Raw genomic sequence first — 18,971 nt, 5'->3', positions numbered from 1 at the left:
CCCCAGAGTCGAAATCCTTGCACGCTGGATCGTGTCATCCCTGGTATCTTATTTATGCCACAGAACAAGAGGATTCAAATCAAAAGATCTGGAAGTCAAATGTCCTCCACTCTCTTTGGAGAGCAGCCGGGTGTGAAGACCAAGCAGCCGGTCAGATACATTAATCCTTCCATGAACTCACAATCCTTACAAAATCTTGGACCTGAAGTGGAAATTGAGGTCAAGGGTTCAATGCATCTACCGCGGAAGTGAACGCTAATGCGAGCTAATGAACTCTAGGGAGACTCATGAATGACCTGTGACCTTTGTAAGGTCGTGCCCCCGAGAAGCCCCCGAGCCTGAAAACAACATCCAGAGAACAGCTGGAGCAGTTCAGCCCAGCCAGCCCGGAGAACGCAGTCGGAGGACTAACACTAGATTGCTGAAGAGAAAAACATGCATGCATATTAACGGCAAAAAAGCAAAACCATCTATCTGGACTTGTGCACCGGGGTGACGTATAACAAAAAGGCCTGCTAAAGTGCCATTACTTCGTTTTAAGGTAATGGGCTTCTCGTTTCATGACTGAGCAGGCCTCACCCAAACTCTCTGGGCACGCAACCCACATCTCGCTCACAGAGAGGATGAGTTTGTGTTGAATTGTCAATGCCTGTCGCTGCTTTAACTGTGATGGCTGCAGACGGCTGTTGTGTGCGTGCGTGCGTGCGTGCGTGCGTGTTCATTACAGAAACATGTACCAATCGTTCAAAAGTAAGGTTACCGTGCATAAGTCCTGCTTTCACTCAACAATTTATCGAGTCAAGGTAAGTGGGTTGACACACGCACACGCATTTACGCACGCACACGCGCGTGCACACACACACACACACAGTTTGAATGTTTACTTCTCAAGTCACTTCACAAGAGGGGGAAAAAAAAAAAAAAACACACAAAACACAAGCCAATCAAAAGTCAAATCCATTAGCGGAATCACATCAAATATTCACTGACGCAAAATACGCTGTGGTGTTTTACATTTGTGCTGGCGGAAGAGCACCTTCAGTGCATTTTAATTAAGGCAATGAAATCAAAATTCAGGCAGAAGCTTATCAAGCAGCAGTGCCGAACAATAATCATAAAAAACACCAGCGTGCCTCATAAAACGCAGCCAATTTATTGAGCAACTTGATGGTTCCTGCAAGATTTTAAATTACTAATCAACATACTGCCTGCGTGCATGCGTTTGCGTGTGCATGTGTGTGCGTTTTGTTGCCAATTACTTCAAGCTCAGCTATAGCTCAGTGCAAACTGAAAAAGGCTTTGATTCACTTTTAATATTCACACCTACACATATACAGGCACATCAAGTTCTGGAGCAGGGGCTGAGAGTACAGAACATACACCAACATATCTGACCACCGAAATGGGTGGAGGTGAGAACGGTTTAGGCAGGAACAGGTGGAGGTGGGTGAAGCTGCACCCGCCTTCTGACCGGTCACGGCCGGCCCCTCCGAGCACCGGGTCTCCATGGTGACCCTGTCTCGCATCTTTGTTTGCCTCTGCTTCCTTGCTGATGTTCTGCCCCTCCTTTGGGATCCCTCACCTTTCATTAGTCTCACCTGTGCCTTGTTTGTCTCTCATTAGTCTTGTTCTATAAACCCTGTGGTTTGGATGTGCCAGCCCATGTTTGTACTAAGCCCTGTCGTGTTTTCTCTGCCCGTATGCACTTGGCCTCTTTTCGTGTGGTTTGTGTTCCACGTTGTCTAGTCCCGTACTTGTGCGTTTTTGTGTTTTGTTTACCGGTACCCTTCGCGTTGGCTCTTTCGCCCTGGACCGTTCTACTGATCGCGATTGTGGCTTCAGTAAATCTCGCTCTTCTCAGCGTTTGCGTCCGCATCCACGTGATCCAGCTCTCCTGTCATCGGGACCAGCGCTGCTGGACGTGGTTTGTATTACCTGCCTTAACATGCGTAAGGCCCGGGAGCTAGATTTCAGCGGTGTCGGCTGGACCAAGAGTGTGGGACATTTCATAGAGAACCACACACAATTAGTCGGGAAGAACAGCAGGGCAGTGACCTTGTGTGTGTGTGTGTGTGTGTATATCTATTTAGTCAGTTAAGGCAACTAACGTTAAGGCGTGTTATTCAGTACCAACTGGGAATTAATCAGTAATTACACTGAAACTAATATGCAAAGTAAGCCAAGTCTGGTTCCGAGCCTGGACCCACCAACACGTCCTTGGAGTGTAAGGTGCTAATGTGTTTACATTTACATGTGGCGGTAGGTTGGTACTGCAAACAACGGGCACCTAAAAAAGACCCCCCCAAAAAAGGACCAAAAATGCAATGGCAGTTCACAACAAGCAGAAGCTAGCATGACCACAAGTCATCAACACCTCGTTAATGATCACAAACACCACAAAATACCAAGACCATCCTAGCGAATGCAGAGAGCACCAAACACAGCAATAAACGATTGCATCACACCCTCCGCCCCAGTGTAAATCACAACAAACACAGCACTAAAACAGAACAAACACCTGTGTCACACCCTCTGCCTCAGTATAGTCACAACAAACACAGCACTAAAACAGAACAAACACCTGTGTCACACCCTCTGCCTCAGTATAGTCACAACAAACACAGCACTAAAACAGAACAAACACCTGTGTCACACCCTCTGCCTCAGTATAGTCACAACAAACACAGCACTAAAACAGAACAAACACCTGTGTCACACCCTCTGCCCCAGTATAGTCACAACAAACACAGCACTAAAACAGAACAAACACCTGTGTCACACCCTCTGCCTCAGTATAGTCACAACAAACACAGCACTAAAACAGAACAAACACCTGTGTCACACCCTCTGCCTCAGTATAGTCACAACAAACACAGCACTAAAACAGAACAAACACCTGTGTCACACCCTCTGCCCCAGTATAGTCACAACAAACACAGCACTAAAACAGAACAAACACCTGTGTCACACCCTCTGCCCCATTGCTGCAGTGTCAAAAGTGACAGAGGGCATCAAATTCCCCCTCCCAGCTGATCAATCTGCTCCACAGTGGAATTACTCCAATTGCACCCAGGACTGGTAGGGACTGGTGAGGACTGGAATACAGGTTCTGGTTCAGGAATTTCTGAAGGCCATTTAAATCTTAAAAAGGCACAGATGTTCAAGTATAGCACGCACGTCAACTGAAATGCTTAAGACATTCAATTTTTTTTTTTTAATGCATGCACTCCGCTATGAGATCTGCTCAGACCAAATAAAGTAAACCACTATCAATAGGAGAGAATGAAGAGGTCACCCTCCCACCCACATACACCTTTCTCCAGCCAATCAGCCCCCTCCAGCCTGTTAATCACCAGTACCTCTTAAAATCACGACACACAACCACTTCCACGTTCACACTTATTCATTAATTACCACATACATCTGCACCTTATCCCTTCCTTCTTATTTAAGACAACAGGACCATCACACTGACCTTGTCCTCTACGAGAACTCATCTCACAAGTCCGCAAATTTAAGACCATTAAGACTCTCCTTCGTTTTTACCTTTATGCTATTTGTTGGTGTTCCATTTTTTGACCTCAGTTCGCTCCTGTGTTTACTTATGTTGATTTTTTCCCATCCCTCACTCATACCTCGCTCCTTCACTTCAAAATGTTGCAGAAGACCTTGAATGAGGGGTTGCTCCTCAAACAGCAGCTCATAGAGGAGGGTGCCCTCGTCTGGCAGGAGAAACAGGTGAGCTGTCATCAATGATCTTTGACCACAGTGCCTGCTAATGAAATAAACAACCACCAAAAGCTTTTTCGGGTCAATGGTGCAGAATCGCCCATTCAGTTATTTCCCATTTTGACCAAAACACAACCAGATTCGTGTGACAGTGAAACAGAGCTCTGACATAAGGCGGCACCATGCAGCAAACACCACAACCATCAACGCCACAAACTCCACAACCACCACAACTACCACCAACACCAATGCCACAAACACCACCCACGTCACAACCAACACCACAAACTCCACAACCAACTGACCCCACAACAAATGAATGACACCAAAGCTAAACAAAAAACATTATCTGTCCCATACTTCTACATTTTCTTCAAATGTTTTCAAAAATCCAAACAATATCCAAAGTTTTACATACTATAAGGCCTGATTTTCAGACAGCTTTTGTAAGAAAACTTTAGGCTCCACTGTTCAGATGGAATCATGAAATAAGTGCAGTACCTTTGATTATCCAGTTCAATGGTGTTTGATATTCTTGCTTTTACACATCTTAATTAAAATATCCTATGATTAAATGTCTATGTATGATTACATAAAAATAACTATGAATAACTTGCTTCATTTTTAATTGCTTGACAACACTACTATAGTTGGCCATTTGTGTAACTGTTATTGGCAAATGTCTACACATATACAGTGCATTTTGTAAGTACCTAGTAAGTTAGTAATAATACATTTCTAGAGCACATTTAAGACAACAGGAAATGAACCAAAGTGGCAAAATGAGAAAAGGTAAAAGATTCATATGATTATATAAACACTCATACCACATAACACTGGCTATTTTCAAGAAACAGAAAATACAAATACGTTAAAGTTTTGACTTTAGGACAGTATGGAAGGAGTCAGTCTGGCCTGAGAAGACAGACCGCTCCAAAGATGGGGACCGCTACTCAGACAGCTCCATTACGCTTTAGCTTTATTTTTGACTGGGTAGCCATCAGAAGAAGCTGATCAGAAGATCTCAAGGCTCTTGATGGAGTATACCACTGAAACAAATCAGATACATGTGTGGGAGAGAGCACATATTGTGGTTTAAAATCCAAACTCTGAGCTGAATTCTGAATCGAAGTGGAAACCAGTGTGGGATCAGGGCTACAGTAGAAGTGCTACAGCATTTTGGACTAACCATAGCTGCGCGATAAAAAAAGACTGGCCAACCCCAAGAAGTAATGAGTCACAGTAGTCCAAACCAGATGAGACGAATGCATGATTCGCCTTTTACAGGTCACTGACAGACAAGAATGAGGTGAGAACAGGCTGCTTTTGATCACAGTGGAGATGGACGTACCAAACTCGAGGTCCTCACAAAGATCACTCCTAGATGCTATACATTTGACTAGACACAGGATGCAAGATGACCAAGATTGTTAAGGTAGTAACCTGACAATGATACAGTATTTGTTTGACTGTACCCCTGCACAGCCATGTGTGTGCGCAGTGTGTGTAGTGTGCGGTGTGTTTGTTTTATCCTTACGGTTATAATTTAGCTGTACTGTCTCCTCCAGGCGGCTTTTTGCAGCCTCTGCATTCAACTTCCTCTTCCTGCTGACCTCCACTTTCACCCTGAGGTCCTCAGCCACCTTCTGTAGGTGCCCAAGTTGTGCCTGGAGGGGATAAAAACAAAATCACACACACACACACACACACACACACACACACACACACACACACCGTTACAATGTCCCTATGCAAACTACAACACTTGTGTGTCTTGATTATCTTTGAAGGACTTTCAAAAACACAAGTGGAACAAGGTGTTCACAAAGAAATGGAACAGAGTTAACAAATGTAGTCCCAACACCCATGACCAGAAACATACCACCAAGTGCATCTAGATATTAATGTCATAACCATCAGACTCCCACAAACATGGGGAATATAAATAGGTTATCTGCTGAGGAAATGGTGGCAGGAATGCATAAATGTCAGGGCTCACGTGAACCAGGCAGGTTTGGGTTTTTTGTGTGACCGAGGATCTGATTTTCCATTATAAATCGCTTCCATCAAACCATATAGCTGCAATGACAAACAACTACAGAGAGCTATGGTCTATATTCCCCATCTACTTGCACAGTTATTGAAAAGGAGCCAATCTCTGTGTGTGCATGTGTGTGTGTGTGTGTGTGGGTACACCGCATTGCTTTCCAATTTCCCAGGGAGAATTTACCCATAATGCAATGATGAATTCTATCGGTAAGGGATTGGCTAAGCATGACTAGCATTCTGGGGCAGAAGCAAAAAAGCGACCAGCTCTTCCATGAACCAGCCTGCTAAAGAGATTTATAAGACTCATTTTCAGATAGTCAGGTCGGTCTCTCTCTGTCTCTCTCTCTCTCTCTCTCTCTCTCTCTCTCTCTCTCTGATCTTTTGTTCTTGACCTCTTTCCCCCCCTTCTTTCTCACTCTCTTTCTGTTTTCTTTGACAGAAGGATTTGCAATGAAATAAACAATTAGTAACCTCATTCGCAACACAAAAATATCAGTTGCCTTTCAGATGGACGTAACAGTTTAATTGTTAGAATCAACCAGATGCACAACAGGGTCTATGACTCGATCACAGCATGTCTCAAATAGGTGGTTTACTGCCAAAAATAAATAAATAACTAAATAAACAAAACTCTCCTTAGTGAGCACTTCAGATGTCACAACAAACACTAAGAATTGGAGTTGTGAAGATACAGTGATATGTCACTGTATCATGATTTCATTTCCAAAATATTGTACTGATATATTTAACTCTTGCATGAACATTTCATTTATTGAATTAAAACCCGTTTTTTTGTTTATTAGTGTTGTCAAATCCATTGGCATAAACACAAATTTTAACCAACCAAACCACTAATTCAACACTGATATTTCAAACAAGCCTTTTTACTGGACAGCAAACCTTCGATAAGAAACAAAAGAGATTTATTTTATTCAAGTTAAATATTTATGGGGTTTTTGCAGCTAATTTGCATTTGCAGCTAACATTCTGCTAAGCCCACACAGCCGGGAAGCTCTGATAATCCTGGCAACTTCAATAACCCAGAAACAGAATATTCTAGAGTCCGAAAGCACTCTAGAGAACAATACCCAGTCTGAGAGTTGTTCTCCCCTAAAAGACACTTCTAGAACAGTGGGTGGGGTCAAAGGTTGTTCCTCCTCTCAGACTGAATCCGTCAATCATACTGAAGCACAAGAGAGTGTGGCAACAGCAGGGCAAGCCACTGGAGCGCTTGGGCAATGCTAACAGGTGTGTGTGTGTGTGTGTGTGTGTGTGTGTGTGTGTGTGCGTGTGCGTGCGCGCGCGTGCACATGCGTGTCCTCAAAAACCTTTTGAGTTCTTTCTTACTTTACTTACATGTACAAAACTTTAATGCCAAACACAAACACTGTTAAACGTGACCGGTGCATTTCAAAACTGACAAGTAGCAGCTAAACGTTATTCATTCGTTCTTCAGTAACCTGTTAGTCATGTGCATGACTGTAGAGATCGCAGGTCAACACCTATGCTAATTTCATTAGTGGTTAGAAGGCACGGTGGTCAGAGGTCACCTGTTTCTCCTGCCAGACGAGGGCACCCTCCTCTATGAGCTGCCGTTTGAGGAGCCAGCCCTCATTCAAGGTCTTCATCCTCTCCTCCAGCTCCTGCCTCTCATGCTGTCCCAGAATCCTGCAGAGAAAAGTCAGATGGACGACCTCTGTCTGAAGCGGCCTGTCTGTCTAGAAACCTTACACACTATACTGCGACCTTTACTACCTCTAGATTTCTGAACACAGTTCATTGTAGTTCTGAATCCTATTTACACACATATACTTAAACACACACACACACACACACACACACACACACACACACACACACACACACACACACACACACACACACACACACACACACACACACACACACACACACACACACACACACACACACACACACAACACACGTGCATGCACACGCGCATACACACACGCTGGGATAGATATTCAAAGTGTAGTGAAGTACACAAACAGGATGTTTCAGACAGTCCTGTTGAAGTAAACAGGACATTTTGGGCAGAGGTCCTTTGTCACGTGTCCTTCATCAGCTGAATTAGTAGTAAAAGGAACTAGTTTATATATAAAAAGTTAAAATGTTTAAACGTATTAACCATAAAGCAGCAGTATCCTCCATAGAGAAGGAAGCTGGAAGCCAAGATAAAGGCCAAACGGAGAGAAGTCAGCCGGCTATCAGAAATGCAGAAAGGCGTGATGAAGGTGCCGCAGAAGTACAACAAGCTGTCCAAACCTGAGGCCTTGGAGACCGCCAAGGAAAGACCAACAGCTCCGGCTGCCCACCTGAAGGGATACACAAGAGAAGTAGAAGCCAGGAGAGTAAACAGGATGTTCTCCCATGAGCCATCCAAAGCGTACTGTCAGTGGCAGAGTAACAGCTTAAGAACAGGCCCACTATAGCTGGAGACTAATCAACACTGGAAAGGCATAAGGGGGAAGGAGGCATCACACAACAACAATGCCCAGTGGTTAGAGAATCTGAGAGCTGACCGCAGCAATCTCTCTGAACAGGCTCCAGTAGCAATCACACTAGCAGATATCCAAGAAAGGGTCTCCAGCATGAAGAACTAGACAGCTCAGATCCTGCCATGGTCTATGCCTACTGGCTGAAAAAGCTGAGTGCACTCTGTGATTGCCTGGCAGCACAAAAGTACCAGCTGGAACCCACCCTGAATGGTTAACTGAAGGCCGGATAGTCCTGATCCTGAACTACCAGTCGATAACCTGCCTCTGCACAACACGGAAGCTCCGGGTAGGCAGCAGTGATGCTAAGATATGTAGGCACAAGGCATGAGTGGAGCACAGAAAGGCATTGGCGAAAACACCAGAGGAGCCAAGCACCAGCTACTCATGGATAAAACACTCTGTAACACCAGACAGACAAACCTGTGCACTTCCTGGAGTGACTACAAGAAAGCCTATGATTCCATGCCCCACACATGGATCCTGGAATGCCTGAGGCTACGTGACATCAGCGGGACTCGTACAGCCCTCATCGCAAACTCAATGGGGCAGTGGAAGACGACCCTAGAGGCCAACTTCAGACCAATAGCATGAGTCACCATAAAGTCACCACTGCTGTTCTACATAGGCGGAAGGTTTCACCCTAAAGAGCGAGCGAGCGTCAGAGCCAATATCCAGGATGATACAACCAAGATGCAGGAGTACACCAGGATGGTGCTTAGTGAGTACCTCAGACAGCAGAAACCCGAGGAGGATGGGGATGAGGAAGAGGAGGGACTGTCATGGGAGGATAAACCCACTCTCTGCCGGTGGTACATACCACGCAGGGAAGTGGCTGATATGGAGAAATCCTACCAATGGCTGGAAAAGGCTGGAATGCGAGACAGCACGGAGGCACTAATCATGGCAGCTCAGGAACAAGGTCTGAATAGAAGAAGATCAATGCGGTCTGGGATGTACCACGCCAAGCAGAAACGCAGAAGCAGGCTGTGCAAAGATGCCCCTGGGACAATCCAGCACATAACAGTGGGACGCAGAGTGTACATGGAACACCATAACCAAGTCGCTAGCATAGTGTGGAGAAACATCTGTGCTGAGAACGTTCTGGAAGTTCCGAGGTCTAAGTGGGATACAACCCCGAAGGTGGTGGAGAATGACCAGGCTAAGATCCTGTGGGACTTCCTGATACAGACAGATAAGAGAGCAATGGCTAATCAAACGGACATAGTAGCGGTGGATAAACATCAGAAGAGGGCCGTAGTAATAGATTCTGCAGTCCCAAGTGAGTGTAACATCAGGACAAAGGAGCATGAAAAGCTCAAGAAATAACAAGGGCCGAGAGAAGAAGTGGAAGGTGAAGGCAACAGTGGTTCCCGTGGTGATGGGAGCACTAGGGGCCGTGACACCCAAACTGGGAGAATGGCTCCAACAGATCCCAGAAACAACATCTCGAGAACAAGACCTCAGTCCAGAAGACTGCAGTCCTGGGAACAGCTAAGATACTACACAGGATCCTCAAACTCCCAGACCTCTGGTAGAGGACCCCAGCTTGCAGAAAAAAGACAAGTGGGGAATATTATTTTATATATATATATATATATATATATATATATATATATATATATGCACTCTCCATAAAAAACTTTAAATAATGGTCGACCTTTGTGTGTTACATTATTTACTTCTATTATTTCTACAATAAATTTCACTCATGTGTATCTCCATGTCTCTGTAGGCTCAGTTCCAGTTATTTACAGCTCTAATTTCATTACACTCCTGTCATGAAAAACTCCTGACCATAGACACACACTGACCCCTCCTGGAGGGCTGAGGTACAGCTACAAATAACTCTCACTGCATGAACATAAAAGACTGAAAATCTGGCAAAACCTTTGACAACTTCCACCGTAAAATAAATAAATGGCTCGGGCTGTTGTACGAGTACTTCTGTTTTCGTCCAGGTCCGCGTTTCGGTGAACGGGATTGAGCGGTTTCTTAGCCACCTCTCACCTGCATTTGTTCAGACACTGGATTCGGCCGCTGAACTCGTCGGATCCGTCGCAGCAGTCTGTGGAGTCAGAGAGAGCAGGCTTATTTTCCTCAAACCGCTCCAGAGTGGTGGTGGTGGTGGTGGTGGGAGTCAAACTCCGCACTCCTGTTCCACATGCTGTAACGCGGCTCACGCAATCCATTGCAAAATGACTGAGCCGTTCATAAGTTTATGAAAGCTAGTTGCACTCAAGCTCCGCACATCACCTGCGTTTGAGATCCGCTGCTTTAGTTATAATCAAGTGTAAAAAAAAATAATGTTACACTTCAAACTGCACAAATCCGATCAGCGCAAAGAAAGGAGAAAGGCAGAAAAGGTTTGTGTCTCTAAAGGGCTTTCCTCCGTGCATGTGGGTCTAAATGGCTTTCCTCCGTGCGTGTGGGTCTAAATGGCTTTCCTCCGTGCGTGTGGGTCTAAATGGCTTTCCTCCGTGCGTGTGGGTTTGGACAAATATGGCTTTTAATTCCTTCCCCTTTCAGCATTACTTACACCACACAGAAACTCCCCACAAGAGGCTTTACGATGCGGGAGGCCGAGCCCCACTCCTTTCAGGAATCGGCTATAGAGGAAATACACTAAGATGGAAAAATGTGAGAAAATTCTCAAATAATTGGTATCCGTATTCGTCCTACTGGTGCAGGACTTACCACAGATTCCATCACTGACGCGGGAGGACTGAACATAGTGTGGCCGAAAACCAAGGTTCACGCAGTAGAAACGTCCATTAGGACAGGCGGCAGTACCTGCGGGAGCAGTCGAAGAGATAAACACCATGCTAGATGTCACACAAGGCCACCCACGTACTCTCCTGTGAGTAAACGGCAGAGCATTTCTTCACATCGACAATTAAGTCAAAAATGATAACCGGCGTAAGCGTGGCTAAATCCATAGACAGGGTGGCTTGGGTTGGGCTAATGCAGTTCGCTTTTATTGACACCGACATCGGCAGGAACTGACTCGGCAGTGGCAGGGCTATATAAAATACATGACCGAAGGACCAGATTGTCACCTCTGTAAGTGTGTCTGTGTGTTAGTTAATCAATACAGAGAAAACGGCAACAAGACAACAAGCCCTCACACTCATTAGACGCTTGACTGCAGTTCTGGGGGAAGCAATACTATGGCGCTTTAAACTCTGGTCAATAACCTCTACTGGAACATGCTGAGTTGAGGCCTTCCACGAAAACATAAACGCGCACGCACGCACCCCCGAACTCAGCAAAAAGTAGATTTTCTTGTCAGCTGCAACCTTTAAAAGTCAGATGCTATTGAATTCCAGTAGGCTTCGGAAATGTCCAATAACACAACTCTGTATCCTCTTTGCTCTAGTAAACATACCACCCCCTACCCCCCTCTCTCTCGTCCACACACACACAATTTACAGGGTGTATAACATTCTTGCCAACCCTCTACTCTCTTGGTAATGATTATTTATCCTCTACTGCCACTGCTAACTGCTGCACATAAAAAAAACAAAAAACAAAAACAAAAGAAGAAAAGAATAGAACAGCAGAAAGAAAGCACACGTAAAATGGTTGGTAATTGGGACGGCATAGGATGTTGTTTCATCAGAGTTTTACATTTATTTTTTATTGCATCGTAATCTAGTTCTACAGATACCAATATTGGACGTTTATCTAACTAACCTGCCTGAAAAACTGAAGTGTGCGTTTTGTAGAATTCCCCTTTGTGGTGTGGGCCTATATTTAGACAAACTTGAATAAATGGGACCCACCAGGTTCGTCCGATCCATCCGCGCAGTCACAGTAGTCGTCGTTAACTCGGTCGAAAGGGATTAATTTGGAACCGTCGATGCAAAGAAAGGATTTCCTTTCCCTGTAGAAACGTTTATCTGTGAAAGCAAAGAGAGACCCAGTGGGAAACTTGGCATTCGTTTAGCGTCTTAACATGTGTCTGAAGAAAAGAAAATCATTCAAACAAGGTAAGAGCTGTACAGCCGCCAGTAACGTCCGCAATCTCCGCGTTGGTTTATTCATAACCGTAGTGGACACAACTTTGTAATAAATAGCACTAACATGACATGGAAATTCCTCGTATTTTCTTCGACTCTACAAAAGCCGCAGACCAAATAATGAGAGCAACGACGATGTGATGCTGCATGTTGACGTTCATGCGATTATTTTTAACTAAAATTCGCCTGAATTAGCAACAAGCTATGGCTTTTATTTATACGGAATATAATGACGTGTCGACATTGCCAACACGCATCACACGCATTTTAGGCTGCTCGTTTACATAAGACCCGTGAACGTTAAATCAAGAAAACAGCAGTTAGGTAAACGTTTGCTCCAGCGTGTTTACTTGTTTCACACTTCCCTAAACAAAGTGACGTGGTTGGTACACGGCTTTTGATTCGTCGGTATCAAGTGGGCGGAGCTCGGTCTGCGGGCCCTGTACACCTGACCGAGGCTCTAAAGACGCGGCTGAGCAGGAGCGACCAAAGCGGACATGCTGTCTCTTGCGCTAAATTCTGCTTAGTCTCCTGGCTTCTTGATATCTAAATTCCTTCATATGTATACAGTTTAGTGTAGATGAAAGATGTGCGAAAAGCACATACAGCTACAGCTGCAGTACTCAGTCACACTGAAGGAACTAAATAATATATGGGCATAAAGAGCTGTGTTAATAATCATTTTTCTCTGTTGGTCTGAAGAAGCATGCAGTCCTAACTTATAGTTTTCCAAAGGTGCACATCCACTGGCAGTAATGTAGGCCAAAGCTACACTTAATGTGAAGAGAATCAAAATCACACTGAGCTAGATTATGCTGTCAGCCAGGCGTCTGTGGTGAATATTAGTCTCTGACTAATTGTCTTAATGCTTTCACCACTCAAACTCATATTTTGATGACAGTATCATAAATAAAGTGAATAAATAAAGGGGATATCCAGACAAAATTATTGCATGTAAATGGCCTTGTTAGAATATCTCTCTCTCTCTCTCTCTCTCTCTCTCTCTCTCTCTCTCTCTGTGTTGACATAATGATCTGATTAGTAGGGGAACCTTTGGTAGTTTGTTCAAACCTGTGAGTAGACAAAACTTCACACAGGCTTGATAACATTTCAGAGAGTCGATACATTTTGGTTTCTCACAGTTTCTCAAAGATGAACAGTGAGTCTATTCAGAAGACTTTGTGATCATCAAAGCCCCCCAAAAAATGTTTCACCAACTGTTAAAAGCTTTGAACTTTTAAGTTCCCAAACAGAACATAATAATTTGATTTTGCCAAGTGGGTGTGTATAAATAATTTTTGAAAGCAATCTGCAAAAGATCTCCCAGTGGAAGAAACAAATTTTAAAATGACATATTATTTTCTCTAAGTGTTCTCCCAGGCTGTGTAGGCCTGTTTTGAAAGCATGAGCAATCATGTCTTGCTACAATTTTGCATCTAATTGTGATGCCTTTATACCCAGAATACTTAAATAATTAGAATGTTTGTGGTATGTTTACTTATATGGTTATTCTTTTATTCAACGTCATTGAAAGTACTCTCGGTAAACATGTTCAGGTTCTAACAGCATTTATGTACAGTCCAGTGTAGTCATTTACGCTTTCAAAAACCCCAACACATCTGCTTTTCCACAATGATGAACTGGGTATTTGTGTCATTATTTACAACATCCATGCATGCCCGCAGATCACAAAAATTCTTTTGGAACGATGCATGCAGCTCCACTACTATATACCACACTTTTAACGTAAGCAAAACCTGAATGAATCCTGATCGAAAATATTTTGTTTTTCTGCAGAACACCTAGATAATCCTTCAGTTTCAGAAAGGAGCTTTATTATGGTTTTGAAGACTTAAGCAGTCAGATGAGTCTTTCTAAGCACCGTGTGAAAGAAGAAAAGAGTGTTATGTTTCTCAATACCAGAATTATCTGTAGGACCATGCTTTGAAGCTCTAAATGGGAATCAACTTTTTAAAAAATAAAGGATGAGGTGAAGAACAGGAGGCTTGATCCAGGCCATGCCATCTCAGCATTCCCATCCCCTACGGCATTTTGAACCCAGAGAGAGACTTTCTGGGTTTGGCTGTGAATTCCATCAAACAGCTGGGCCGCACTTTGGTCACACCGCTGCACTGCATTTTCAACCCACACCCTTTTATAACTTACCTTATTCAATACTAGTGACTGTACCATTCAAAGACAATGTTCAAATTATGAACTTTTAATAATTAAGTAGGCTAGATAAATAAGTAAACGTTTATAAACAAATCCAAGGTTCTTTGGAAGTAGGAGATTAAATCAATACACCAGTCTCCTTGACTGTTTTTTCCAAGTGGATGATTTATTTATTAAATGTGAAAATATATAGAATAGGCTGCTCAAAACTAAACTGCTTAAAAAAAAAAAAAAAGCAAAACCATAATACAAAAATATTGTAATGTTGCTGAATTACAAAAATATCAATGCATCTTATTTTTCGTTTCTTTAAAATATGTATAGCCTAAATACATAAAGGCCTAAATCTTCACCTCGTCGACATGAAAAACAGGAACAATCGTTAACTACTTCTCTTGGCTGAGACCCGAGTAGGCGTTCGCGCTGGCGAAACTGTCTCTGCCCTGGTAGGCGAGGTCACGAATCAGCCCGGGAAACCGGTAATCTACAGGGGCTCGTATCGGAAAGGTGGGGGGTAATCCAGAGGTCAGGTAGGGAGCGATGAAACTCGGTAAGGCGCCTCCGGATGTAGAATAAGCTAAGCGAAATGGATTGATTCCAAAACGAGGATTCAAATCCAGAAAGGCGTCGCTTCCAAAAGGTTTTGGGCTTGTGGTCTGTAGAGGAGAAAAGGCAGACTTGGAGCCGAGCGTTCCCAAAGGCGTACCGGTAACCAGGCCAACGGAAGAGCGCAGTGCTTGCGGGCTGTCGGTTAACGGCGAGGCTTCGCTGGCGCAGCGTTCCTCTCTGGACGTGAGAAGGATTTCGATGGCTTTCACAATGTCCCCCGCACACGTTCTCAGCGCTGATTCAAGAGCGTCGTGTTTGAGATGAGGGAAGATTTTCAAAAGGACCTCGACCGGGTCCCGCTCTCTGCTAGATTCAGCGGCCGTGGCGAGCACTCGGGGCGAGTCTTTAGGCTTCTCCGACTCGCTGCCCGACTCCAGATCCGGAGAGGACAGAGACCGTGGGCTTGAAGTGCGATCTGACAGCTGGTCGAAGCTGGGAGACCGAGTGCCGCTTGTTTTGGCGGACTCCCCGAGACCGTTCTCTAAGATCAGGCTTGTGTCACCGTTGCCTTCGGGAGATTTCATATGGAGCGAGGGGCAGGCCATCATGAACCCGTTTAAAATGTATTTGTCTAGATGGTCCCCTGCAGGAAACAATTATCGGTAATTAGATTAGAATAGAATACAATAGAATAGGAATGATAAAATGATTGAGGTACTATTGAATATACGAGACCAAATCACACCTGCCCCGTGTATTTGGGCCCATTGTTTGAACTTAAGCGTTGTTGAAACAATGTCATTGCACTGTTAAAGTGAACGATTCATATACCAATATCAAAAATGCAAATGAGTAAATCCAGAAAAAAAAAATCCTTTTTCAGTGTGGTTTAGAAAAATTAAAACAAAAACTTACCATTTTTAATGTCATCGGACCCAAAGGAATCAAAAGTCGAACGCTCGGACGTATTCGTAATCCTCGGTACGTCAGGTGCCAGTGTCGGTCTGGAAGCGCCGATGTCGCTGTCCGTGGCACCTCCTCTCCCCGGGTACAGGAGCTGCAGCTCCCGGGCCTCGCTCTCCTCTTGCGCCTGTTGCCTCCGCAGAGCGACTTGCGCAGCCATGACTCTCTGTCGCTCGGCGATCAACGTGCACTTGGCGCAAACGCAGTCCCTCCAGCGGCAGAAGCGCTTGTGACCCTTCAGGGCAGAAACGACCCCGTGATTTCTGCAGCGGGCGCATTTGGGCGTGCGCGGGTAGCTCCTGTCCAGGCTCGGCGCGCACGCGGCGCGGAGGAAAAGTGGCGGCGTGTGCAGAAAAGAGGTCGGCAACTGCAGCCCTCCGACGGAAAGAGGAGACGACGTGTGCGCGGACAGGGCCAGGGGTCTGCCCCCTCCATCCATGGCTGTTCGGCTGCGACACTGCAGAAACTTCAAGTACGGGGGAATGAACAGTTTCCTCAAATCAAATCTGTTTGCGGCCGATGCTGTCGGGCGTCGTGGTTTTAAATCGCAGGCGCTTCTGAAACGGTACACCTAGACACGCCTCCTTTGGTCTCGGAGCTCGAAGATAACTATGCACTCTCAAACATTACAAGACTGCATAAACTGGAATGTAGATAACTTTTGTTGGTCAAATGAGACCAACTTTTTTTGGTCAAATGATGCTTTTTCTTATGCAGTAAAACTCCCATGCAGTTCAGATATATTAAAGTGTAAATGTTTTAGAATACAATATGGAAAACTATATCCGTCTATGTGAATTTAACTGGCACATTTGTATTTGTTTTACAGTTGACTAATGTGTAACGCTTTGCCAGAAGTGTGACTTATTTCAAAACCCGTGCTTATCTCGGTTCTTCCGGTGCGCGCCTGCACGCGCGTTTGTGCGTGCGAACGCATTATCGCCCTGTACAATTAAATCAGCCGCACTAATTGCCGCCTTTAAATCTGCTGTTTTGTTTCCCCAGTAACAACATAATGAATCCATCTGGTCTTCTATTGTTGTTTTTTCTCTCTACCAGAACGGCCGCCGATCGCGTTTCCCGTCGTTCCGAACAATTCCAGTCACGTCGGGTGTCGCTCTGCAACCTGCTCGCTCTCACCGGCCGAAGATTCGAAGACACGCTCTTTAGCAGCATCACAGGCCTGCAACGAATGCTAAGTGCATACAGTTAGTCACTGGTTTCATTAGATACAAACAAAAACCCACAAGAAAAGAAAAAAAAAACAGAGACAAACTGAATTTTTCACTGGCAGAGATTAAAGAAACAAATCGACTTTTTCATCATTATAATTATTTTCTTAACAGAAATTGTTAATTGTTTTGAACAATTTAACTAGCAACAAATTGAAAAAAAGTCTGAACTGTAAGGAAAAGAATGTGGAAAAAAAGGTTTAATGTCATGGGGAAAATGGAAAAATTCTTAAGAGAAAGAGAAAATCGTCAGAAAGCTCTTAAGAAAGAATTGTCTTTCCATCTTCAATTCTGAAATATTTTTCAAAGAGGAAATTCATATTTTCTGGAATAGCATTTAGCATTTAGCATTTAGCGACAATGCCAAAGCACAGAAGAGTGACTTTCCCATCCAGCAGAGGAGGCCAGTGAGATGGAAGGGCAGTTATCAGTCTGCAAATCCATGCCGATTTTTCTGTTGAGATCATCCCGACATGCAGCTATCTGCACGGGTTTTTTGCAATAACCATGCTTGTGTGTGTGTGTGTGTGTGTGTGTGTGTGTGTGTGCGTGCGTGCGTGCGTGCATGTGTGTGTGCGTGCATGCTTATGTGTGCCTGTGCGTGCATGCGCGTGTGTCCATGTGCGTGCGTGTGTGTGTGTGTGCGTGTGTGTGTGTGAGAGCATTTATAAGTGATCGCGGTGATGCAGAGAGGAAGAAAGCGTTATCTGTTTATCCTCCACCAGGGGAAGGTTCTCCCACCTGCTTCTTGTCATGGAGGACTTTGCCTGCTATCTGGACACCTTTTGTTTAATTGCACACCATGCACCACCATGACAGACAATTCCTGTGCATGTGTGTGCGTGCGTGTGTGTGTGTGTGTGTGTGTGTGTGTGTGAGTGTGTGTGTGTGTATGTGTGCATGAGTATGTGTTCAGATCACCAAGATTACCAACATCATGCATGTATATATATGGGAGACTTCAGCATAGATGATGCTTGTTTAAACCTTTTCATCATGCACACATTTGGAAATCCTGGCAGTGTATGTCTGGAGCACAAATGATTTCATAATGCTGCAGTTTCTCAGAGAAAATAATGCTGATTGTATGTGCTTGTCACAATTATTGCAATTACAAGCCTATTACTGCTCCTTAACAAGCATGTGTTACACCTTATGTTATTTACATTGCTTATCAGGAAGGGAAAAAGCATCTTTTTGTATGTACCTTTAGAAACATATAAAGACATATATGCATGTCTGGTAAATCTCTGGATTAGAAGCAGTGCTAAATGATCACACGCAAACATAACTGTGTTCCTAGCTGCATTTCTACACGCCCATTAATATATGGGCACAAAAGGTGTCAGGAGTATGTTTCATTTTTTTGTAAATGTAGCAATCCTACCATGCCAAGGGAGAGTGCCAAGGGATCCTATAGTGCCGTGTTCTACAATCTGAAACCGGCTCTAAAATGAAGCCTTTGAAACTGAGCATAGCGTTCTAATCTAATTGCTCTAAGTCATAGATGAGGAAGTTTGGTGCGATTTTCACAGCTGTTGAAACAATCTTCAGATGTTCGCTCTTTTGCGGCGCACACGTATGAATGTGCAGTGCGAAATACATCTTCGCTCTGGCACGGTGTGAGTGTGTCAGTGGAGAGCAGGTCACACTGGAAGGTGTTTGCTATGCTGTAGATCTCACTGTAATTGGATAAGTGGAAGATGTGGGCAGACTGCACAGATCTGTATACAGCT

At 44.3% G+C, this 18,971-nt stretch overlaps 2 protein-coding genes across 6 annotated transcripts in view; both read right to left on the bottom strand.

The window, feature by feature from the left end:
* The window catches only part of LOC113585882 (glucosidase 2 subunit beta-like), a 91,461-nt gene extending 78,795 nt beyond the window's left edge, over window positions 1-12,666 (bottom strand). For 4 of the 5 annotated variants that reach the window (XM_035530072.1, XM_035530074.1, XM_035530075.1 and 1 more), the window contains exons 1-7: window positions 12,381-12,666; window positions 12,080-12,196; window positions 10,992-11,087; window positions 10,305-10,362; window positions 7,329-7,446; window positions 5,267-5,396; window positions 3,636-3,722 (exon numbers count right to left, since the gene is read on the bottom strand). In XM_035530072.1, coding sequence (XP_035385965.1) covers window positions 3,636-3,722; window positions 5,267-5,396; window positions 7,329-7,446; window positions 10,305-10,362; window positions 10,992-11,087; window positions 12,080-12,196; window positions 12,381-12,477 — 703 coding nt within the window. In that variant the 5' untranslated portion in view covers window positions 12,478-12,666. The remainder of the gene's footprint in view (window positions 1-3,635; window positions 3,723-5,266; window positions 5,397-7,328; window positions 7,447-10,304; window positions 10,363-10,991; window positions 11,088-12,079; window positions 12,197-12,380) is intronic. The other variant, XM_035530073.1, reaches the window with a different exon arrangement.
* Window positions 12,667-14,758: 2,092 nt separating this feature from the next.
* LOC113585881 (doublesex- and mab-3-related transcription factor A1) lies at window positions 14,759-16,480 on the bottom strand. The gene is made up of 2 exons (XM_027023645.2): window positions 15,956-16,480; window positions 14,759-15,683 (listed from the first exon to the last, which is right to left on the bottom strand). Exons 1-2 carry the CDS (start codon window positions 16,440-16,442, stop codon window positions 14,878-14,880), a joined length of 1,293 nt encoding a protein of 430 aa, XP_026879446.2. The 5' UTR covers window positions 16,443-16,480; the 3' UTR covers window positions 14,759-14,877.
* Window positions 16,481-18,971: the final 2,491 nt, after the last annotated feature.

The sequence above is a fragment of the Electrophorus electricus genome, chromosome 9, assembly GCF_013358815.1.
Source record: "Electrophorus electricus isolate fEleEle1 chromosome 9, fEleEle1.pri, whole genome shotgun sequence".
Taxonomy (NCBI): domain Eukaryota; kingdom Metazoa; phylum Chordata; class Actinopteri; order Gymnotiformes; family Gymnotidae; genus Electrophorus; species Electrophorus electricus.
Note: the sequence above shows the minus strand (reverse complement) of the source record. Positions and strands in the feature narration are given on the sequence as shown.

Excerpts from the sequence above, each read along its gene's own strand:
- LOC113585881 (XM_027023645.2), bottom strand. The coding sequence starts at position 16,442 with ATGGATGGAGGGGGCAGACCCCTGGCCCTGTCCGCGCACACGTCGTCT. Across the intron at positions 15,684-15,955 it reads GTCCGATGACATTAAAAATG|GGGACCATCTAGACAAATAC; the intron begins GTAAGTTTTTGT and ends TGTTTCCTGCAG.